The sequence below is a fragment of the Lissotriton vulgaris genome, chromosome 5 (genome assembly GCF_964263255.1).
Source record: "Lissotriton vulgaris chromosome 5, aLisVul1.2, whole genome shotgun sequence".
NCBI lineage: Eukaryota > Metazoa > Chordata > Amphibia > Caudata > Salamandridae > Lissotriton > Lissotriton vulgaris.
In genome coordinates, this window is record NC_141693.1 from 1,058,769,046 (window position 1) to 1,058,793,862 (window position 24,817).

General features: G+C 48.4%; 1 protein-coding gene across 4 annotated transcripts in view; it reads left to right on the forward strand.

Annotated features, from left to right (window-relative positions):
• The window catches only part of PDCD11 (programmed cell death 11), a 640,465-nt gene that overhangs the window by 138,065 nt on the left and 477,583 nt on the right, over nt 1-24,817 (forward strand). For all 4 annotated transcript variants that reach the window (XM_086922722.1, XM_086922723.1, XM_086922724.1 and 1 more), the window contains exons 10-11: nt 15,636-15,754; nt 16,891-16,951. In XM_086922722.1, coding sequence (XP_086778848.1) covers nt 15,636-15,754; nt 16,891-16,951 — 180 coding nt within the window. The remainder of the gene's footprint in view (nt 1-15,635; nt 15,755-16,890; nt 16,952-24,817) is intronic.

The window sequence follows — 24,817 nt, forward strand, 5'->3', positions numbered from 1 at the left end:
CTCACGAGCTCTCTTCAGCTCACTACTGTCACCGTCGTTCTGGTGTGGGGGACTTCAGCTAAGTCCCAGACCTCACACTGGATAGGTTCACTCCCCTGGTTCTGAGGATGCAAACACACACCACCACCAAACAGCTACAACAATGGGCTCATAATGTGTATGTAGCTCATATTTGGTCGCTTATGGTACCCACTCCACCGCAAGTATTCATATTACTCAACCATACATGCCATCCACATGAGAATTGACCTGATGTATGGTAGTGGGGCATTGGTGCCCAAATGCAGACGGGAGGAGTATTTAGCTACAACATTATCCGACAACTCCCCTTGATGGTGACCTTTCAGAAGGGTAGACCTCACCCGCTGATCGCCAATTATTGGCTCATGAATGCGAACAGATTGAGAGAAACTTTACAGAGAATGAGGGCACAGCGTTGAATGAAGGGATTGACTGGGCTGCTTTCAACAAGTTATGTGGGACATGTATGTCCACACAGTTTGGCATGAAATAAGTCCTCCAAATTGAGATGCTAGACATAGAGGACCAGCTGCGGTTGGCAGAGACGGACTGGGGTCCTGGAAATTGGAGGTTATTCAATCAGACTGTAGGGAGGCCTCAAAACGCTGATCTGCCTATGATTTCAAAGAAATCACTAAACATCAATATGACCTGGGGATAAAGCGATTTGGTTACTGGCATGGCTGCTGAACTAGGTCCGTCTGGGTCCGTCGTTAATTCCCAATTGAACATTAATAGAGATTTGAAGGTTATTACAGGATCCTCAAAACTTATCTCTTTCACCAAGCCTTCTCATCCTAAACCCTATGTCCCTCCCCGGTAATCTCAGCTTCCTACTAGCGCCATGAAACCGCATGGTAGAAGTGCGCTTTATAAATTTTTTAAAATTCAAATTCAAACTCTACCAGGTGCCCCCGGGTGTGCACCAAGCTGCCATTTCCACATAGCTACGCCTCCTTGAGATGCCCCTTCTTAACCCGCTACTGATGCAGGAATTGGATGCCCTCCTGACGCTTGAAGAGGTCAATTAAGCAGATAGCTAGGGGCAAAACGCCTGTCATAGATGGATTGCCCATAGAGTTCTATGCTAGTTTTAGGCCTCGCTAGCCCCTTGACTACTAGGAGTATGCGAAAAAGCCAAGGACCAGGGCAGACTCTCAGACAGCATGCGGGAAGCCTTACTAACGGTGCTCCTGAAACCTGGAAGGGAGCCATTTGAGGTGGCATTCTATTGTCCACTTTCGTTACTCAATCTTGACTACAAGGTGTTAAGTGATATCCTGGTGAACAGATTGACTCCTGTGGTACATACCGAGATCCACTCGGATCATAATGGGTTCATATTGGGCAGGAACACTTTCCTAAACCATTGCCAGTTATTCAGTAATATGAATTGGGTGTGCCAGACTGATACTCAAGGTTGGGTGGCCTCACTAGACATTGAGAAGGCATTGGAAACCTTAGGGTGGACTTATTTACAAATTGTATTGTTGACGCTTTGCCTGGGAGCCAATTCACCCCCCATCCCTCCAAATGGGTACGGATCTTATATGAAACTGCCAGAGCAAGGGTACACACAGGTTGCATCATATCGGTCAGCCTTGCTGTTTAGCACGGCACCTGGCAGGGTTGTGCCTTGTCCCCCTTGCTGTTTGCCCTGGCAATGGAGCCACTAGCCTGTATGCTACAGAATATATTTGTACATGGGGGTTATCCAGTAGAAGATCACCCTAATATAGTCTCCATGTATGCTGATGATACTTTGATTAATCTGAAGGCAGACCCAACACTTCTGTCAGTTGCCATGTCTGCTTTGGATGCCTTTGGCCACATCTCTGGGCTGCAGGTCAGTTGGGGAAAATAGTGTTTATTTCCTTTGTTACGGATACCCAACACTTAACGCCACTCCAGAGGGAACACCCCCTTACCAAGGAAATATGACACATTCAAATACTTAAGAGTCCATATCTACCACTTAGAGCACGACCTTGTGGAAGGGAATCTGGGCAAGGCCTGCCCTCGATCCGGCAGTCGCTGCTCTTCCGGACAGAGCTACCCCTATTATCCAGGGGAGAGGTTCTATTGCCAAAATGTTGATACCTCCCGACTCCCTTTTTTTTTTTTTTTTTTTTTTTTTTAACAGTACTCCTGCTGATTTTTAAGAAATCATTCTTCATAGACTTGCTGTGCTTGCTTGTATCTCTGATCTGGACTAACAAAAGGCTTAGAGTAAAGATGGGCACTTTATATGCTAAGCTGGAGGATGGGTGTTGGGAGCTCCCATTTACGAGATTTACAATGCCGCGGCACAACTCCAGTGGGTGATCTGATGGCTGCATGACACTTCTAATCCTGAAAGAGATCTGTTGGGCTTTGACCTTGGGGACGCTCCATTGTGGTTCTTGGACCCCCTCCACCCCCCTCCTACCTCACTGTCCAAACGCTTTATTGAAGGTGGTGACATGGTATTGGAGGAAATACATAAACCATGGTAGATGTTTGAGGGCAGTCTACCAGGTACACACATGGACCACAGCTGGTTACGAGACATGGGGGGATGTGGTAGTGGAGGGAAGACTCCGCACCTTCGGAGGTCTAATGGAAGGGGGCACCTTTGGTCCAGGTCAGTTTTTTCTATATTCTGCTTTCGAGGGGTGGCGGGGAGACAATATAACCTCGATAGGGATCTGGCACGGATAGATTGCCCATTGTAATTGAATATTACCTTAACTAGATTGGAAAGTGTTATTTCCTACATTTATGGAGCCTTGAGAAGTGATAATACAGGTGTTGAATTCCCTACCCATAAGACGTGTGGGAGAAGAAGCTGTTGATGGAGCTACAGGACGATGCCTGGCAGAGGTACCTGGGGTCCATCAGAATAGCGCAGAATGCTCAATTCCGGTTTATACAGTTTAACAATCTACACCAAATATGGTTTTCCTCAGATAACCTGAAAATCTACCCAGGCACAAGGACGGTGTGCCTCAGATGCAAACAGGCTGATGCAGACTTTCTTCATATGGTGTGGCTCTGTCTAGTAATAGTAGACTTCAGGCAAAAAGTGGCCTCCTGTATATCAGACACCACCAGCTCTATTTTGCTGTGTGACTCCGTGCACTGCCTCCTCCATTCTGGGGTAGTGAGGAAACGGACGAAACTGTAATGGGGATTTCAGGACCTAGTACTTGTATTAGCAAAATGTTGCATCGCCATGTCATGGAAGGCGGTGACTGCCCCACTTGTCACTATGTGGCAGACGGGTGTGGTCCATTGGGCATCTACAGGGCTTTCGGTGCAAGCTGCTGCCAGGGCCCAAGATGGGAGGTGTAGTCCTATGGAACAGTGGAATGACTACTTGACTAGATTAAGGGCTGTGCTCACTCCATCTGATCAGGCTACTGATGGCTAGACATGACACCTTGCGCTGCTTCTCTTTGTGTGCTGTGGACTGCTAGTTGGGAGAGAGGGCTTCTATCTTTCTTGACAATGGGGTCGGGGGAGGGGGGAGCAGGGTGGGAGGATGAACTCCATTGGTTGATTCTCTCTCTTTTTATAGTGCTTTGTGGTTTTGTTGCCCGACTAGACTCGTGTATCTTCACCTTTCGATCGTGGGTGAAGGGATGGTTGTTTGCATAGAATTGTATGTCTCCTTTCATCTATATATGCATATATTGCTTTATAGGGCACCTGGGGTGTTTCAGCCGCCCTTACAGGAGTACCGCAATATCTTGATGTAAACTGTACTTGTTTTTAATAAAATCAGTTAAAAATGGGGCGGAGGGGGGTGCTTGGGTGCCAAGGTCCCAAGACTCACCATTTGTTTGGAGTTACCTGGAGTGTCCGGTTGCGGAGGTGCTAGACGGGTTGGTAGCCTTGCACGCTACTCTGTAGGCACAGAGGGGGCCATCTCAAAACTGGCTGCAGAGGGGGAATTTGGGACAAGTCCTGGAGCTTCCAACGGAGGACTCAGTTTGTGAGGGTCTTGGGAGCAAGGGGGCACAGTCGGTGTTCGGGGCTGTGGAGCTAAGGTGCTAAGGGTTTTGGTAGGCCGTTCCCGTGCATCATAGGTGCTCATGGTTCTCGGTCAGTCCTGTAGGAGACAAACCAGGACATCTGGGCCATTCCCGGTGCTGACCTCTGCGATACTGACATCCCTCATCGGCTAGTTGGTCTTTGTGGTGTCGGAGCCCAGATTTAACTTCAACCAAGTGCTGGTTGTTGCTATTAGTCTGGAACCCCGGGTATTGGTGCAAGGCTGCTCCTGGGGAACCTGGACTCTCTAAACTTGGTGGGAAGACTGATCGGACCCTCTGGAACACAGTGACCGCCTCCTGGTTGGCTGCTGCATCGGTGGACCCGGTGGTCAGCAGAATGGTGAATTGGATGTTGCGGTTGGCGCCTGCAGGGAAGTGCCTCCTCTAATTCAATTGAGATGATGGCTGGTTGGTGAAGTGCTTGCATCTCTCGGAGGCTTTTGGAGGATGCACAGCTACAAGACAAGTCGCGATTAGCATTACTGTGGGGTTTCAGGTGGGTCGCCGGACAAATCCACGGACAAAGGGGTTTTAGGTAGTGCGGGTTTTATTATTTTGTACAGTCTCCGCTTTATATCCGATAGAAGGGGAGAAGGTTTGCAGCCTCCTCAGCAGCCTCTCGGGTTCCGCCCCGTCGTCTCGTCTCCCGGTGTCTTCTGGGAGGCGTAGTCCGTGCTTCCGCCGTGGTCGCGTGGGGTCCGGGCGGTGTTTATCAAAAAGTGAAAAGAAAAACAGTATTACTCGGCTGGTCTGCCGAACAATGGTAAGGGAGGGGTGGTGAGGACACACGCGTGCAAATTATCTACCCCGCTATTCGTGAGGGACTGTGAAGGGAGGGGGGGGGGGTGGTTGTCAGCGGTGCCCTGTATGGTTCAAGGGGGTTTGCCCCGATTACGTCCCGCCCAACTCAGGAAACGAGACCGTACCTATCCTAGCCACACTTCCCGGGAAGCGTGGCTGGGCGATGCGGTGGCAGTCGCGCTGCTCCGTAGGGCTGACTCCTCTGTTCTCCGCTCCAGGTTCGGTCTGGTCTTGCCTGTTCCCGCTCGGCTCGTCGCTCTCTCTTTCCTCCACTCCGTCCTCGATCTTCCACCACTCCTCTCCGTCCTGGCTCTTCCTCCGCTCCACTCCGTCCTCGATCTTCCACCACTCCTCTCCGTCCTCGCTCCTTCTCCGCTCCTCTTCGTCCTCGCTCCTTCTCCGCTCCTCTCCGTCCTCGCTACTTCGCCGCTCTGCTCCGTCCTCTCACTCCAGTCTCCACTCTCCTCCTCCAGGTGTAACACACACCTGTCTGGTTTCAGGGCAGGGTTTTACCGAGCTGTTGAAGGCGGGTCTACGCTCCGGGTCCACCCACTTAAAGGAACAGGGTCCCTCACTGTCCAGCACAGGAAGGCAGCTGACCACGTCAGGGGTTTTCCATGAGTCTGTGTGCTGTGTAAAAAGAGGAAACACATGAATAGGCAGGCCAGGGGGTCCCGAGTCCGGGTCCCCCACGTCACAATTACAGAAGCAGGCAGGAAGGGTTTGGCACCAAGGGTCCGCAGATAGTCTACAGTTCTCACTTCTTCGGCTCTTCTTTGTCTTTCTTTTTTTTGTCAGACAAATCTGAGGTTGTGTGTAGGAAAGAGGTTCTATATATACTGGACCAAAGTAAGGTACAGTGTGTATAGAGTCCCCAGGTCCCAGATGTTTGGCAGAGGCTAAAGTTGGATATAACCTTACTCTCTAAAGTAGTAGCTTGGTCGAGCAGTAAGGCAGTATCAGAGGACAGTGTAAAGCATTTGTTGTACACACTCAGTCAGCAAATTGTCTCACACATTCAAGAACTGAACTCTAGGCCAATTGTTTTGTATCAGAATATATCATTGTTTTATTTTAAAACCAACAAGGTATCAAAATATTCTTTCTCAGAATGGATTACTTTAGTTAAATACTTTTCAAATAGGCAATCTACTTTTTGAAAGCAATAGTTACAGTTTGTTGCAATAGGCAACACATTTTCAAACACAATGCAACATTGAGCTCAATGGGAATTTCTAGTTATATGCAATGAAAAATGTCCTAGCTAACGGAAAGTTTCAATTCTATTAAGGACTCGGAGGGGAGGATTATGCCTTCTTTCTCCACTTTATTGCATAGCAGCGAAGACAACCACAAACTACACTTCCCATGAAACACAGGGAAGAGGAGTAAACAAGAAAGTACATGGCAACAGCCAATCACAAGTCCCAAATACAATGTCCAATAGGGGCAAAGGAAGCCCAACATAGTCCATCAACTGCGTTCTCTCCTCCTCTTTCTGAGCCCATAGCCCAACATCCTCTTACTCTTCAGGAATCTTGCATGTGAGAATCCGAGCCTGGGGATAAGAAGAACATCTTTACCAGAGGAAATGGTAGAGAGACAAAAAGTCTTTACCAACAAACTGTCTTTACCAACAAACTGAAAGCAAACTGCATGCTCAGATATGATACATTATAGAAGTTCACAAACTCATGTTACTAAACTCATTTTACTTACTGTAATAGGGGGAGGGATCTCCTCCAGGAGTTCAGGGAGGGATAATCCTCGCCTCCGAGTCCTTAATCGAATTGAAACTTTCTGTTACGTTAGCTAGGAAATTTTTCATTCTATGTCAGGACTGGAGGCGAGGATTATGCTTGCTCAAAGCTTGCCTGCAACCAAATTAGCCGCGTTCAAAATTGGCTTAAAATAGAACCGTTTGAACGTGGAGTGCGAGGACCAGTCGGCAGCGTTAAGAATATCCTCTAAACACGCCCCTAGGCTGAAAGCCTTTGATGCCACGGCACCTCTCGCGGAGTGTGCGCCAAACTGGCTAAGACTGATGCCTGCTTCCTGCATCACCCAGCGAACCCATCTGGCTATAGTGGGTGAAGAGACTGCCTTAAAAGGCTTGCGCAAAGAAATAAGAAGCTGTCTCTCACCAGGAGGTCTGTATTCTACAGTCATCTCCTCATAGGCATTTAGACAGTTGACCACACACAGCTTCGGGAATCCGGAAATTGAGGGTAGGAAATGGATCTGGAATGGCACTTTGTGCGTCTGAGTAGGGTGAAAGTAGCTCCGTCCGGAGAAAAAATCCTGACTCTCAGACGTCCGACACCCGCCTACAAGAAATGAGACACAGAAGCATAGCCAACTTCGCCGATAGTTCCTTCCTAGAAAGGTATCTATTTGGTTGCCACAACAAGAAAAGGTTAACAACCCGATTCACGTCCTAGAGAGCAGAATAGCGGGGCTCCGGCAGAGACAACCAAATTCAGCCCAAAAGCCTGCAGACCAAAGGGGGTTCACCCACTGGAGATCCGTCAACCGGGACTTGGCCAGAAGAGATGGCCGATCTAAAGATATTGACAAACCTATAGGCCAAACCCTCCAAGGCCAACTGGGCCAGGAAATTCACAATGTGGACCATATCTGCGACCAAGGGATCAAAACCCCGTTGTACACACCAACGTGGCGATCTGCTCCATGCAGACCGGTATCTTTTGACAGTGCTGTCTACCCATGCCTTAGAGATAAAGCTCTCAGCCTCTCGCGAAAGGCCAGGGGCTTCTCATCTACCCCTGAAATCCGCCACGCCATGTGTCTTGGAGAACTCGTGGACACAGAGGGTGCAGAGACCCGTCCGGAGAGAAGATTCTGAAAATGGGGGAGTAGGATTGGAAAATCCCAAGAAAGTTCCAGAAGAACTGGAAACTATACTTGAGACCTCCATAGGGGAGTGACGATGATCAAATCCGCCAATTGCCGACGGACATGGGCCATAACCCTCGTTATCGCGAACGTAGGGAACGCGTAGCTCGGCTCCAGGCTCCAATTTTGGAGGAACGCATCCGTTGCCGCTGCTAGGGGGTCTAGATGCCAACTGAAAAATCGGGGAACTTGGTAATCCAGCCTGGACGCAAAGTGGTCCTCCGAAAATGGGCCCCAAAGGGCGTTCAACCTTGCAAAAACTGAAGGATCCAGCCGCCAAAGACTGGAGTCTCTGAAATGGCGGGAATGGAAATCTGCTTCCAGATTGTCCCGGCCCGGGAGGTATTCCGCCTTGACAGACACCTGATGATTGAGGCAATACTGCCAAAACTCGCTCGACAAGTCCGATAAGGCCTTCGACCTGGATCCCCCCAGCTGATTGACATAACGGACCGCTGAGACTTTGTCCATTTTCAGGACTACACGCGACTGTACTGAATCTTTTGTCCAGCAACGCACCGCGAATGACCCCGCCAGAAGTTCTAAACAGTTTATATGTAACTTCTGTTCTTTGGGAGACCACAACCCTGCTTTAGAAAGGTCTCCGCACCTGGCGCCCCAGCCGAGCCTGCTGGCGTCTGATTCTATGACCATATCTGGAGCGGAACTAAAAATTGCCCTTCCGTTTCAGGCCTCCATGTGATCCAACCACCACTGGATCTCGGAGCGGGCCTCGTCGGACAAGGGTACCTTGTGAGAGTACGGATACCCTTTCCGTTGGAAAAAACCTTTCAGGTGTTGCAAGGCCCTGTAATGGAGGGGGCCCGGGAAGATGGTTTTGATGGAGGCCGACAAAAGGCCTAGCACCCGAGCCAGCTGTCGGAGGGAAATGAGCGGCTTTGCCAAAACCCGACGCTGCTCGTGTCGAATCTTGGTCACCTTCCTGCCCGGAAGGCTGAGAGTGGATTCGGTGGAGTCTATCACGAATCCCAAGAATGTAATGGCCTGAACAGGCTGTAACGGCGATTTCTTCTTGTTGATTACAAACCCGAGGTCCTGGAGTAGTGAGATTGCCATCTGAAGGTGATGCAAGAGACGCGGGGGGCAAGACGCCATCTAGAGAAGGTCGTTGAGATAAACGATCATCCTGACACCCCTGGCCCGCAGAAACTCCACCACTGGTTTGAGCACTTTGGTGAAACACCAAGGGGCTGAAGAAAGGCTAAAGGGGAGAGAGTTGAACTCGTAAGTACGGTCGTTCTACAGGAATTGTAGAAATCTGCGGTGGGGAGGAAAAATCGTCACCACCAGGTACGCGTCCTTGAGATCCAGACGGACCATCCAGTCGAAAGGACGGAGTACGTCTCGGAGGAGGTGGATCCCCTCCATCTTGAATTGGAGATAAACCAGCCATTGATTGAACTTGCTTAGGTTGATCACCGGCCTCTTGCCACCATCGGTCTTGTCATCCAAAAAGATCTTGCTCAAAAACCCTTCGGGATGTCGTGAAGTAAGGGTGATAGCGCCCTTCCTGAGAAGGGACCCAACTTCCTCGTCCACTAGGATGGTATCCTGTGCTGTAAACTGAATGGGCCACAGGGAAAACCTCTGCACCGGGGTCCCTTCGAATTCTATATGGAAACCCCGGACTGTCTGCAGGACCCAAGCATCTTCCGTAACAGTTAACCATGCCTGAAAACACCCCGCCAACCGCCCTCCTATTTTTGGAGGGTAGAAGGGAGAACTCTCACCTGGGCTGGAAGTTGTGGTTCCTCCACGGTAACCTCTGCCTTTGCCCCGATTCCCTCACGTGGGGTAAAAGTTACCAAATCTGGACTGACCTTGGTATTGTCCGGAGCCCTTCTGATTCGTCTGGCGTTGCTGACGACAGGCCGTGCGGCCCATTCCTCGGCCGGCCCAGCGAAAAACATGGGGAAACAACTTCTTGATGGTCGACTGAGCCCGGTCTAAAGAAGTGAAAGTGTTCACAAGCCCAACTCCTTAACAAAGGTCTCTCCAAACAGCCCGCCTTGAGCGACAGGGCCCGCCTCAGAATCTGCCAGGTCCCCGAGCTGTGGATCGATTTTGATAAGAAGGGACCGGCGGCGTTCTGTGGGGAGGGCACAGTTAGCGTTGCACATAAATATGATGACTCACTGAGCCCAGCCGGACAAGGTCTCGGGAGAGATGATGGATCCTGACTCCTTAGCCTCTTCAGCCATATCTAGATTCTTTGTAATTGGGCACAGAGTCCAGGAGTTTATCCTGGCAGGCCCGCCAGGATCTATCTATGCCCTTCTTGGGGTCTCTTATAAACCTCTGGAGGAAAGTGCCCATCCGGGGATCTATCTCGGGCGTAAGGGCGACCTTACCATCCAGTGAGGGGCGAGGACATTCCGCCCCTCTTTTTCTAGGGGACGGCGAATATGGGCGGCCACATAGGCCGCAAACCTCATCGCCTGGTGACCACTCAGAGGATCTCGGGTGCCCAATGTCATTTGGATCCAACATATCCAAGGTATTCGGGGGATCCTGGGAGGTACCAGGGAGGGCCTGAGGAATCGGAACCGCCTGGGCGGGTGCTGGATCCGGTACCGGTACTGGGGCCGGGGCAGGGGGTAACCCAGGAAGGGGCGCAGGACGACTGGCGAGGAAAGCCTGCCGAATGCGATCAAAAGTTTCAATGTCCACCCCTGCTTAGGTGGCGAGGAACACATAGCGTCCTGAGCTGTACTGAAGAGGCCTGGGGCAAGGGGGCCCGTTGTTGGGACAGTTGGGTAAAGGCTTGCTGCATCTGCCGGGAACGCCTATCCTCTAATGGGGACATGGCCTGGTCTACTGCCCTATAGATAGAAGTTTCTACCGCCTCATAAAAGGCGTCTCCCAAGGGTATATTAGCGAGGGGGTCTTCCTACTATCATTGTAATCTTCGTAATACTCCATACTGGGAGGCTCCTAAATACAGAGAGGTAACTCCCGGAGGGCCCAACACAAAGGCCTCAAAAGGTTGGGTGGCAACCTGAATGTTTTTTAAAAGCGGTAAACACCACCAATTACCGGATGCAAGCCTGAGGGACTAAATGCTGGCACAGAAATTGTAGGATTAACCCCCCCTGGAGAAGGGTGAACTGGTCTGGGTGAAGTCCCTAGCTGCAGCGCTAATGAGTACAAGACCTCTTATCACGATGCGTTCAACCCACCGCAGTGGACTACTGTCTCTCTCTCAAATACGAGTGATTGGGCGCGAGGGAGACCGTAGAAAAACCAAGGAGCAGCAAGGCGTTTTGTTAGTAATTGCTGCCTTGCCGCTCTACACCTTCCGGCGTCAACCTCAGACCAGGGCCCGCTGCGATGACTGAGGCGCAACGTTTGAAAACGCCCTGAAGAGAGCTTAAACGTCGCGCCACTCTCGTCAAAACCTCCGCGCCCTCTAACGGCGGGAGGACCAGGCACCAACCAGCAACTCAGCCGCGTAGGTACGGACGCGACCGTACCCGCGGCTTGCCTCCCCGCGGCGCAGCCCCTGCCGTGGGAGGCGGAAACAGAGACGCCAAGCGTCACAGCGAACGAAAAACGTTATAGGGCGTGACGGCGCCGGCCCGCGGAATAAAAACCGGAGCAGTCACCGCCAAGAAGCCTCGATGTAAAACAGCGCCGACCGCAGCCAAACAAACGCAACAGCAATATAAATATCACCAAGATAGCAGTGTAACCAAATTAACAGTGTAACCATCAGCAAGGAACAATACTGAGCACAAAAAACACCAAAGCAGAGCACTAGACAGTTAAAGAAACTGAAGAGTACTTATCTTGCTGCGTAGCAGCAAAGAAAGAGGAGGAGAGAACACAGTTGATGGACTATGTTGGGCTTCCTTGGCCCCGATTGGACTTTGTATTTGGGACTTGTGATTGGCTGTTACCATGTACTTTTTTGTTTACTCCTCTTCCCTGTGTATCATGGGAAGTGTAGTTTGTAGATTCAGTCCTGGGACATGTTCTGTAACCAGTTAAGTAAAAGCGTTTTGGTTACAGTAGTGATTTTTAAGGAATAATATTGTATTTTAAAAGTTGACAAACTTTTTCAGTTGAAATTACCAATGTTATTCTATGGAAGGAAATTCAATTTGCAGGTACAGTAGGTTCACATCACTTTTGCAATCCAGTACTGGACTCGTGGGTTCAGCACTGGGACCTCTATCTAAAACAGGTAAGTAATTACGTTTTGGTAGTTGGTACGATTTCTACAGAATATTTGTAGTTTGCAAAAATTGACACTTGAAAGAAATTTCACAGAAAAATAGTTGATGGTTTCCTATGGAAGAAAATGAGGAGTAAGTTGGGATCTTGGAGGGTAGGTAGGCACCCCGGAGGTGGGCACAGGTGGCCGGGGTGCGCCGGGTGCAGGGGTGTCTTTGGACGTCGGGAAATCTTACCCTCTGCTGGTCGCGGTTGGGGGGGGGGGGGTACCCGGTTCTGAGTCTGCAGGCGTTGTGTGGGTCGTCGAGGAGGGTCTTTGGACACTGGATTCCAGGTCAGAATCGCCGGAGGGAGCATCCTCGGGGTCTTTGTCCACTCGGGCAAAAGCCGCACTCGTCGGGTGCAGAGGGGGCTGGATTCGCGGTTCCTGGCTGGCACCAGGGGTATTGCTGTTTGAGCAGAGCCACTGCTCGTGGGAGTCCCAGTCTCTAAGAAGGTCAAGGCAGGCAGGTCCTCCCGGGTTCTTGAGGTTGCTGTCGACAGGAGACACCAGGATTTAGCAGGAGCAGGTTCAAGGATCGACAGGCCAGTAGGGCTGGAGCCAAGTCAGTTGGTGTCGTTGTCTTGCTAGCAGTTGCACGGTAGGTCTTCTTCTTCTTGGCCTTCTTTCTTGTTCCGAAATCGGCATCTGAGGAAGGAAGGTTCAGGGTGCCCCTAAATACTAATTTTAGGGGCCTTACAGGTGGGGATGGGCAGGGGGTGAGTACACCCCGTATTCTGCCCCTCTCCTGTGGGAGGGGGGCAGGAGCCTATCTCTGATTGGACAGGGCTCACCATCTTCAAGATGGTAGGGGCCCGGAGTTGTACTTCACCTCGCCTCTCCTACCTTAGGGGTGGGGTTGGCACAGGCTGGCACACCCCCCTTCCTGACGTAGAATTTCCCGCCCGAGTGGGGGTCCTAACTGGTGGGGACCAGTTGCTGAGTACAGCAAGTGGTCTTTAGAAGCTCACAAAGGCAACATGCCTTTGAAGCTTCCTCCTGCCCATCCTGGGGGAGGAGACCTAGCACCTCGCCCAGGATGTGCATTGTTGCAGGCCCAGGAGAGCGGGTGGCTCTCCACCCAGGGTCCAGCAACATGTCTGCTGTGTGGCAGCCTAGGCAGCCTCTCAGATAGACGTGGATTGTAGGTTCGTTTCAGGGGGTATCTCTAAGATGCCCTCTGTAGTGCATTTTACATTAAATCCCATACTGGCATCAGTGCGGGTTTAATGTGCTGAGAAATTGTATATCACACTTGTCACTCTTCAGTGTAGCCATTATGGTGCTGTGGAGTTCGTAATGACAACCTCCCAGCACAATATACTCCTAATGGCATCACTGCACTTACAGTGCCCAGGAATGGTCCTCGGTACTATAGGGGCACAGGGCTCATGCACCTGTGCTCACACCACTGGTGTAGGGCACCCAGCTAGAGGGGTGACTGATGTATGCAAAGGCAGTGGGTTTGTGGGCATGGCACACAGGGATGTGTGCCATGTGGACTCTTTGTTTAGTTCTGCACCAGGAGACTCAGTCTGCAAAGGCAGTGTGTGGGTGTCAGGGTGCAGGGCACCTAAGGGTGGCACAAGAATTGCTGGATCCCTTAGGGGTCTTCTCTGGTCACAATGCCCTGGGTACCTGGGGTACCATTTACCAGGGTCTGGCATGTGGTCAGAGATGCCAATTGGGTTTGAGCTTCAATACAGCTTTAGGGAAGGAACACAGGCCCTGGGCACCTGATTGGCAGGAGCCCAGAGCACACTCAGAACACATCAGCAATTCAGCAAAAAGTGGGGACATACCATGCAAGAAAGATGGCACTTTCTCACATTGTGTTGTCAGGGGGGCAGCTTCCTCTCAAAACAGGCTTTGTTTCTGACCTCAGAGAAAGTGGACTTTCACCTGCAGGGGGTCAGAAACTTGTCTACCAGCGCACCTGACACTGGTAAATATTTTCAGGGGACACCTCTAAGGTGCCCTCTGGGTGCATGTCATAATAAATCTTGCACTGGCAACAGTACGGATTTATTAAGAGAAGGAGTTTGATATCAAACACCATAGATTTCAGTAAAGCGATCATGTAGCTGGGGACTACGTAATGACCAGTTCTCAGTACATGTACTTAAGATGGCTTCTTTGTTCATTTGTACTAGACAGCATGGGCCTATCTGCTTGTGCAGATATGCCTTCACATGTAGTGCCAAGGAACTGTGCATTATATTACAAGGCCTGCTGTAGGGGTGACTTACATAGAAGACATGCACTCACTTTGTCATGGCACAGTGTGTGTGTGCCATGTCTTATTTCCACTCATGGTTTGCATCATGGCATGCTCCTTGCATTTTTTATGGGGGTCCCTTAGAGTGGCATAATACGTGCTGCAGCCCTTGAGGCAGGGGTACCACTTCCTATGGACTTATAGCAGTCCCATTGTATTACAATTAGACAATGTTACCTTGGTTAGCAGAGACCCAGTGCATATCAGTCGTAAAACATCAGTACCAGTGGCAACAAGTGTGGGTGACCATGACAAACAGGGGCACTTAATTTTTTAACTGTCTTATATTTCCATACAATTGAGACTACACTGAAATAGTAGTCAAATACCACCAAGAGAAACTTTCAGTGAGTGTAGCCTTTGTTTGTATTGAGTTAGTAATGCTACATTTATATTGTCCCTACATAGCCCCCTACCCCTCCGTACCCAAATGTCATACCTGATTTGTATATTTAAACTACTAGATCATTCATCCTGCTTCTTTTTCGAGAGTGTATTCTTTCCTATCCAAGAAAGTGTTCCCTGACTGTTAGAATGATGCCGGTTAAAGAGCTGTTACCATGTTTGTTGAAGATGTCTTTCTCAACCTGTGTAATTGAAGCATAACATAATCCTATGCTGTTTGCATATTGAAGTACATTTAGTTCAATCATTAATTCCCAGAAATTGTAAAAAGAAGAGAGTTGAAAACCTAGAGTAGTGAAAATGTGCTTGCCTATAACTTCCAAACTTCAAATCCATTAGCTGTTTCTTGATTCTAAAGCCTATATTGCCTGCTATGTGCAAACTGGAGGTATAATTGGCTGCGGGCCATTTTAAAACTTTGGCAGTTTTCTATGAAACACACTTAATAGAGCTGTCCAAGAATAGGCTGGAAGAACGTGTAATTTTCTATCACATCTCCATGTTCTATGTTTTCCATGTTGTACACATATTACATTTCCAGAAGCTGATCATTGGACAGAACCTTTGGCCAAATAATTCATAAGTAATTAGTAAGGAAAATTGCCTTACCCCACACGCTTAAAAATTAAACTTTACATTCTGTGAGAGACTGACATCATCTGCTCAGATTACACCCATGACGCTAAAATACGAGTCTGGCCTTGGTAATATTGAATAATATGTGATCTTTGTAGAACTTAAATCTCCAGTTCCCAGTAGTAAATGTAAAAGTCTCTTACCATCAAAAAACACATACACAGGACATCGTATTACATCACATCTTATATAGGTCTTTTCTTTTGAGAGAGGTTTTTACTGGTGTGTATTGGAAAGTGATTAAAGTGTATGTTAATGGTTTGTAAGTGGTTTTTTTTCTTTTTCAAAAACATTTGTTCTTCAGTTATACAATATGCCAAGTAAGTCAAAATACCTGGCTACATTTCAAAAAGGCTGCAAACGCACTGGCAGAATTGTGGATTACAGCCCAATGGATGAGATGGCCTTGATGTCACTAGTACAGTAAGTGTCTTTTCAGCTGTCTTTGTTGGGTTACTGTTTGGTGAGGTTTAAATATCGGTGAAAGGCCCAATGCCTTTGTAGAGGTTCTTTTTCTTGGGTGTCATTATATTTTTTGATTGTGCTTCAGGCAATCTCAGTTTACCTCCATTTCGTGAATTCTGAGTTACTACGCAGTGATGTACTGACCTAGAATCACACTCTATTTCTTTGGTAATCACATATAGAAGATTTCGCTAGAGAAAGTAGGCATCATTAGCGAGCAACATCGCCTTGTGAAATAATCTAAGTGAGGTCTGCAGCAGGAATTTAAAGTTGTTTTCCTGTTGAAACCCAATGTTAACTAGCTAATGTTGCTTGATGTTTTCCTATCCAAAATTTGATGTCTTCTATTTGTATATAGTGCATCATATATCAGGATGTGTATCACGTGTGTTTCACTGCACAAAGATCTGGTACTCATTAGCAATAGTGTTTTGAAACAAGCTTTACTGGATTTTGCAGGGCAAAGGGGGGCATGGTGGAAAGATAAATAGCACAGTAAGAAATCAAGATATGTTATACTAGTTCTTACCTTCTCTCGGTGCAGTGTCTAAATGGCTAGTTTAGAGGTTCAAAAGAGGGGAGATCAGATAGGGAACGAAGGCAGATTGGCTGCTTGACAAATTAAACTACATAGTAGGTTAATATGTCTTTGTGCAAATAATTCAGTACAAATCCTAAAGACTGTTAGCTTACTGAACTTGGTGTGTGAAGACAGCTGATCATCGGAATGTGTTCTACCCGTGATGAAAAGACAAGGCTAGTGTTCAAAGTTCAAATGTTTGCCTATGATCAGCACACTGCAGAACTAAATTACTTAATGTGTGCACATCAAATAACTAAATTACTATATTGGTCTCAGGAGAATAGGATTTGTCAGGTAGGGAACTAAGGGAGTAGAAGAAGCATCTTAGAGAGGCCTCTAGGTTAAAGGAGTCTATATGTGGGCTATTGTATGACTAATGCACAAAGACTTCCTCCTGTCTCTTATATGATTTGAATGTATTGGCCATATTTTGATTGCAATATTCTTTGGAGTTGTCTCTATTTAAGCTTGATTTGAAAGCCCACTACTTTGTTCTATTGAACTTTTCTAGGAGTGTTATTGAAACACCATATTTGCGATATCAAGACTTTCAGCCTGGTCAGCTCATTGAGGTAAGTTTTATTTGCATGCTTTACCAAGGTTTTTATGTTTGTTTGATGTACTTTCTTATTGAAAAGACTTAAAAAGCAAATGGTGAAAGAAAGTGTACCAGGCCACTGTCTGTTAGAGGGCATTCTTTGTGTTCTCTCAATCTCCATTCCCATAATGATTTTTAGGATGTCTAAAGAAATGGAGGATTCCAATAAATCATCAGCGTTGTCCTTTTTTGACTCCTCAGGAAGGGTCAAGAGGCTTACCTTATTTCATATTTACCAGACTTTGGCCAGGTGTCCATTATATACCTGAGGATGATCACATATGGCTTATCTTCTTTGGTATTTGTAGTCCTCAATCCGTTGATTCAAACCCATCTTAGAAGGTCTGGCCTCATGTTAGTTCAGAGCACTGCGAGCGCCGCTAATAGGTAAACCAATAGCCCACAGGTCATTGTGACCTCAGGACTTTTCAACTGCACATGTGAAACAGAGTCATTAAAAACAAACTGAGAGGGCCAACAGGTATCATTGAAGGTTCACCCTTCTAGTACTTTTACACATTAATTCTTATTATATGACTTCTGCCACTGCTGCACAGTATGACAATAGCTCTAAGTGGCCTGAGGGCTAGAGAAGAGAGTCCCTGCTGCAGCTCCCAGCACCAATATGGTTTCCAGCATAGAGCCACAGAAGCTCATCAGCCTTTTAACAAGCGAAATACTGAATCTCAGTTCGTGCTTCTGCTAAAAAATGACTTAAGAGGGAATGGAGCAAGCCAAGAGCACTACCTTCAAACACATAGATGTTGCGTGGACTGACAACACTTTACCACACGAATACCAGGGCAGCTTGCACCCACATGGCTTAATTGCATGCTAGCCAGTGGGACATATTTAGTCCACTTGGAGGACCTAGACACACTGCCACAGCCTGTATGCAAATGTGCACTAAAGTTTTAGCATACCTTCTCATGTTTTATTATACCATTCTAAGTATTTTATTTTTTATTTTTACCTCAAGTGTATTAAGGAGTGTTTTATAGTCCTGTTCATGTGCTGATCTAATCTTTAATGCGAACACTTGAAGGTGATCATTAATCCCTATTCAAGGTATGATTTTAAAAATGAATTCTGTAAAAAATGTGTAATCTAAGGCTGACTTTCTGCCATGTGAAATGTGAGTATTGTGTTACTAGCTGGTCTGCTGGTATCCTTTGATTTAAGGCAGTCGGTCCATTGCTGTTTAATAATTTGACTATAGATGTATAATTCTTCTGTTTCCAGTGTGGCTGAAATATTTGGGGAGCAACTGTTTTCAAGATGTTGCTCTGGATAGCATTTTTACTGAAATAGTTTTTTAAGAATAAGTTAGCATTAAAGTGACCACAGTTAAGCTAATATTCACAATTGGAAACTAACTTAGCATAGTCAACTTAATATATTCTTCAGAACCTACTTTTCTCAGAGCTAAATAGATACTTTATAGCAACTAGTCTGTGTGCTCTGCTATTCTTTTTTTTTTTTTAGTTCTTTTTATTAATAAAGTAAAATAAAAGCATCAGGTGACATACATTAGTTTCATTATTGACAATTACACAGTACCATATTACAGAAAAAGATATTCCATTGCCTTCTGGGATCATGGGGAGTCCAGCGACACTAACGCTTCTTCAGCAGCTGGGGGGGGGGTACATTTATTCCCCCTAAAGCTGTTCCAAGCACCCCATACGTTCCCCATTTCCGGGGGCACCCCCTTGCAATGTACACTGATCTCTCCCTGGACATGCACCAATCTAGATCCTCCATGCACTTCCCTATCTGGGGCGCTTGACTGGCCCCCCACAGCTGAGCAATGTTATGCTTGGCAATCATACACGCCAGGGTCACCTATTGTTTCCCATATCAGGTCAGGGTTTCCAGACATTCAGCACACATCGTCGGATTTCCAGCATCAGCTCAACATTCATTGCCTCACGGATCATATTGTGGATTTTAACCCAGTATTCTTGTATTTTCGCACAGTGCCACAAAATGTGAATGAATGTCCCCATCTCCCCACATCCCCTCCGACACTCTCCACTCTCTGCCAAACCCATCCGCACCAACCGGGGTCCCATGGTGTAAGACCAATTGCACCAACCTAAGTCTCATAGGAATGGCCACCACTTTTGGGGAGGAGACTGCTTCCCTCCAGTCCTCTTCATCTAATATCAGGCCATCGGCACCCCACTGCTCCTTAAGTGTCACCAATGGATCCCCAATGTGATTAATCAGTTTCTTGTATATTAATGAGATGAATTTTTCTGGGACATGGCCATCCAAAACCTGGTCTTCCAACGGTGAAGCCTCCGGGAGTGTAGCGTCTCTAGGAACATTTGCAAAAATGGCGTGTCTGACCTGGAGGTATCGGTAGCGCTCATTCTCCTGCAACTGGTATTTCCTTTGCAGGGCGTCGAAGGCAAGGATTCCATCTCTCTCCCAAATGTCCTTGATCTGGGAGATCCCAATGAGATCCCACCGATTGAAACCCTTCGTTTTCCACAGGCTGCTCAATCTCTCCGAGCTCCACAACGGGGTCGCCAGAGTGAGTTTACCCTCCCATTTGAAGGATCGAGTAGCTGTGTGCCACACATTGCCGCGTGGGCTGCTGGCCCATACAAGGGGAAACCAACCTCTCCTAGCATACAGAGCCCTAGTGAAATCCCTCCCTGGCATCTGGCCCCGATCCATTGCATATCCGGGATCTAAAGGAGACCCGTAAATAGCGTGGTTTATCGCCACCAGTTGGCAAGCCCAATAATATTTCTTGAGGTCCAGCAGTCCGATTACTCAGTTGTACCAGGGAAGAGTAAGCTTGGAGAAAGCTATGCGGGGCCTACCGTCCCAGAGAAGCTGTCTTTGGAGGGACTCTATTTCTGTAAAATATGAGGGGGGCACTGGGTCCATTGTGTTCTGGAGCGCATACAAGAAGCGGGGAAGAGCCATCATTTTAAACAACACTGCTCGACCCAATAGGGAGAGTGGCAGCGACTTCCATCTCGCCACATCTCTCCAAAATCTGGCAAGAGGAGGACCCAGGTTATTATCATATTTCAACTTTGGATCCAAAGTCACAAATATTCCCAGGTACCTGAATCACACCCTCTCAACCTTTACCGGGCAGGAGCCGGTGGGTCTCCACTGATGACAAAAAGCACCGACTTCGACAAGTTAATGGCGAAGCCAGAGTGCCTCCTGAATATGGCCAGGACATCCATGAAACAAATCAGTGATTATCTGGGAGTGGTAAGATTAAGCAGAATATCATCTGCGTATAACGAAATCTTGTCATCCCACTGCGACGTCCAGCGCAGACCTCTTATCGATCGATCCCAATGAACCCAGGCTGCCAGTGGCTCGAGCGCCAACGCAAATAAAGGTGGGGACAGAGGACACCCCTGTCGTGTACCCCTGCCCAAAGGGAAGTCTGCGAATTTGTGGTTATTTACCACAACCCTGGCTATAGGATCTGTATACAGGAGACGAACCCAGCCAATGAATTCGTGGCCAAACCCAACTTCTCCAAGACTGCAAATAAATAGGGCCACTTGACTCTATCAAAGGCCATGGTAGCATCCAGGGACAGCAAGATCGCAGGTTCGTGAATGCGCGACGCTCCTCCCAGGATTCCATGTAACCTCTGTAGGTTAAGGGCCGTGTTTCGGCGCGACATAAAGCCAGACTGGTCTGGATGGATCAGAGTGGTAATGACCTTGACCAACTTAGTCGCCAGCAGTTGTGCTAGGACCTTGGGTTCTGCATTTAGGAGCGAGATTGGCCAATACGAAGAGCACGTTGTCTTAAACTTGCCTGCTTTGTGGATAACTAGGATATTAGCAATTCGTAGATCGTATGGGAGCTGGCCTTTTTCTTTACTCTCGACAAACATGGCCCGAAGAAACGGTGCTAATTTATTTGCGCTGAGTTTATACAATTCTATGGGGATTCCATTCGGGCCGAGGCCTTTCCGGAATGAACCCCCCGAATAGCCTGAGCCACTTCGTCGTTTATGAAGGGGGAGTCCAGGTACTCCCTATCTTCATCCGACAGAATGGGCATTTGAGTGTCCTGTATCCTTTCTGCGTTATCTGTCTCCGAATAGGTACCTGCAGATGCATACACCGAATTATAATAAGCAGAGATCTCGTCCACAATCAGTTGTGGATCCGTCACACGACCGACTCCTTCTATCTGCAACTCTGGCACCAATCTCAGCACCCACTCCCCTTTCTCTAGCCAAGCAATCAGCTTCCCGGCTTTGTCTCCATGCTCGTATACTCTGCTCTGGGTAACTGCATGCTGCACACTGGCCAAGCTCCTGTACTCATCTCGTAGGAGACTCAAGCGGTGCGACCCCTTGGGAGTGGCAGCCCTCGACATCTCCCCCTCCATGTTCTTTAATTCCGTCTCCACTCTCTCTACCTCTGCCCGGCTCTTCCTCCTTCTCCCTGAACTAACTATAGAATTTCCCCTCTGATAACTGTCTTGTACGCCTCCCACAGAGACTGTGCCGACTCCACCGTTCCTAAATTTTCTTGGAAGTATCTTCCTGTGACCTGTATCGCCTCTTTCTTCGTGTCAGGGTCTCGTAAATGCTATTCGTTTATGGGGGCAATCCTACCCACAACTCTTTATCCCACCTCCATCCTAAGCCAGACCGGGGAGTGATCGGAGATCCCCCTACCCACATGACGCACCTCGCGGATCCATGCAGCCTGTGATGTTGGGACCAAGACATAGTCTATTCTTGATAAGGAGTGGTGCGCGGCAGAGGCGTGGGTATAATGTGTTTCACCAGAATTTCTCAGTCACCACCCATCGGTAAGCCCAGTAGTTGCATAAAATCCGACAACCACCTCTGGGACTGTGTCAGAATTCGAGCTGGGTGTCTATCCACTTCCCCATCCATTACCGCATTAAAGTCTCCACCCACAATCAGGAGCCCCATAGGTAAAGTTAGAAAAATTGCACAAAGATCTCGGAAGGTGTCTGTCTGCAGACCAGGAGGAACATACACGGACAAGAAAGTTACAGTCCTCCCCTCCCACAATCCCGAAATGCCAATGTATCTACCTAGTTTCAGTCCATGTGGCCTGGACAGTCCGTGGGAAGGAACTCCTAACCAGGATACCTACTCCCCTTGACCCGATGGTAAACCTGGCGTGTGCCGTTAGCTTATAGCCCCCCTTGTGCAGAGCCATACAACGATTTCCGACAAGATGTGTTTCCTGCAGCAACACCACATCCGGGAAATGTCTCCTAATAAATTGACTGACCATCCCCCTCTTTATCTTGTCCCCCAGCCCGTTTACATTCCAATTAGCGTGGATATCGCCAATCCCACCTTACCAGAAGACTTTGTAATGGTAAATCCTGTCTAGGTCACCTGATGCCATAAAAAACAACTACAGATAGCTAATAATGATGCACTTAATATAATCTCAGTTGCAAACAGACCACCAAACTTCGACCCCCTCCCCCCCTCCCTACACCCCTGCATGTAGCTAACGCTCAACCCCAACTAGCAGTGTGCCTGTCGCCCCAACACTTATCTACAGCTAACTAAAAATAGTAAATAGAGGGAGGGCCTGAACGAACCCGCCAACTCCACCGTCTCCCGCCCCGCTACTGTGTTGCAAGTCAAATTATAACGATATCTGTACTAGGGTAGCAGGTCAGAGGAGTTGTCACATGCCCACCCCACCCCTGCTCGCTACATCTTACTATTACGCCCTACAAGCATCATTGTGCACAAAGCTATTGTTCGTCCGCTTCTTCTCGGTCTCGACTCTCCGCCTCCGTCGCATGGGTACTGTCCAGCCAATCCGCCGCCACTTCAGGGTTGTCGAAGAACCAGGCTTTACTGTTGAGCTCCACTCGGAGCCGGGCCGGAAACGTCGTGGCATATTTTAGTCCTTTGTCCCTCAATTTCTTCTTCACCAATAAGAAGCCTTGACGCTGTTTTTGCACCATTTGGGTAAAGTCTGGGAAGAAGGAGAGAGTTGTGTTTTCTTTTTTTTTCTTTAAAAATTCTTTTTATTAACAACAAAGAAAAAGGGCCGTGGTCAGTACAGTCAGAGCATTCATTATCCACTTTTTTAGTGCAAGGAGTCACAGTACATACATAATCTTGATGTTATAATGCATTCAGGGCAAAACTTCACATTGCGGTCACAGTGCAAGCGGTTCGTCAATCGGGTCAATTCGGGGAGGAACACAGATGTTGCCTCTATATTCATTCCAGTTGGACCAGATTTCTACCCACTTCTTCGGGCACCCCCGTGCCATGTACACTGTTTTTTCCTGGAGCATGCACCAGTCCATGTCAGTTTTCCATAGGCCCACTCTAGGAGGCCGGTCTGCCCCCCCATAGTCTATCGATGTTTCTTTTAGCTATTGCGAACCAAAGAGTCGCCCATAACCTCCCACGGGGTGGCAGGTCTGTAGGTTCCCATATGTTTAACAGGCACCTCTTGGCTTCAAGCCTGAGCTCCACTCCCCACGGGCCCAGTAGTCCCTCAACAGTGGACATTCCCACAGTATGTGGAAGTAGGTTCCCACCTCTCCGGACCCCCGCCTACAGCATCCATCCTCACTGCGGCCCATTCGTTGTAGTCTAGTTCCCGAGAGATAAGCTTGATGTAGGATTTTTAACTGGATGAGCCGGAGTCTGGCCGATATGGCCACCTCCTTACGGGAGGCAAGTGCTATTCTCCATTCTTCCTTGTCTATTTCCAGTCCATCGGCTTCCCATTTCCCTTTAAGGGGGAGTAGCAGGTCTGGGGAGTTGTTAATGATCTTTTTGTAAGTGAGGGATATGGCATGTTCAGGGAGGTGGCCATCTAGAAGTCTATCTTCTAGCGGGGAGGAGTCTGGGGGCTGTGTTCCCGCGGGGATGTTAGCCTGGAGAGAGTGCCTAACCTGTAAGTACCTAAAGTGTTCCGATTGTGCCAGTTCGTAGGTGCGCTGGAGCGAGGCAAAGGGCACTACCCCGTCCGGGCCCCACAGGTACCGAACGTGTGAGTTGCCTATGAGGTCCCAGTAGCGGAACCCTTTGGTTCAGCCGAGCTTTCCCAGTCTTTCCGAGACCCATAAAGGGGTGGCCATTGTAAGGGTGTTAGACCATCCTAGTTTGCGTTGCACAGTATGCCACAACTGCACAGAATGCTGCTTGGGCCCAGTCAGTGGGTACCTCCCCGGCTTGGAGTAGAGCGCCGCCTCAAAGTTGCCGCCCGGTAAAAGCCAGCGATCCATTCCGTATCCTGGATCATTGTCATCACAGTTGGTGCCCTGGTTAATGGCTGAGAGGTGTGCAGCCCAGTAATATTTGCGGATGTCTGGGAGCGCTATACCACCGTCGAACCATCCTAGAGTCAATTTCCGAAGGGATATGCAGGGCATTCCAGTCCACAATAGCTCCCTCTACGTGGTCTCAATGGACGTGAAATAGGAGTCCTGGACCAAGTCTGGGTGATTTTGCAAGGTGTATAGGAACCTTGGCAACGCCATCATTTTGAAGAGTGACGCCTGTCCAAGGAGGGATAGTGGGAGCTTCCGCCAGGAAGCAGCGTCTCTTTTGAATCGCTGCAGGGGCGGAAGAAGATTTCTCTCGTATCTGATTCTTTTCTCCTTGCAGATAAAAATCCCTAGTTAGCGGAACACCTCCGAGGCCACCGCGATCGGGCAGTTTCGGGGGGGTGCGGGAGTGTCACATCGCATGACATAAAGTATGGACTTGCTCCAGTTGATACTGTAGCCTGAGTTTTTACCGAAGCTTGCAAAAATATCCATGGCCACCATCAGGGACTTGCGAGGTCTCGTTAGGTAAAGGAGGATGTCGTCC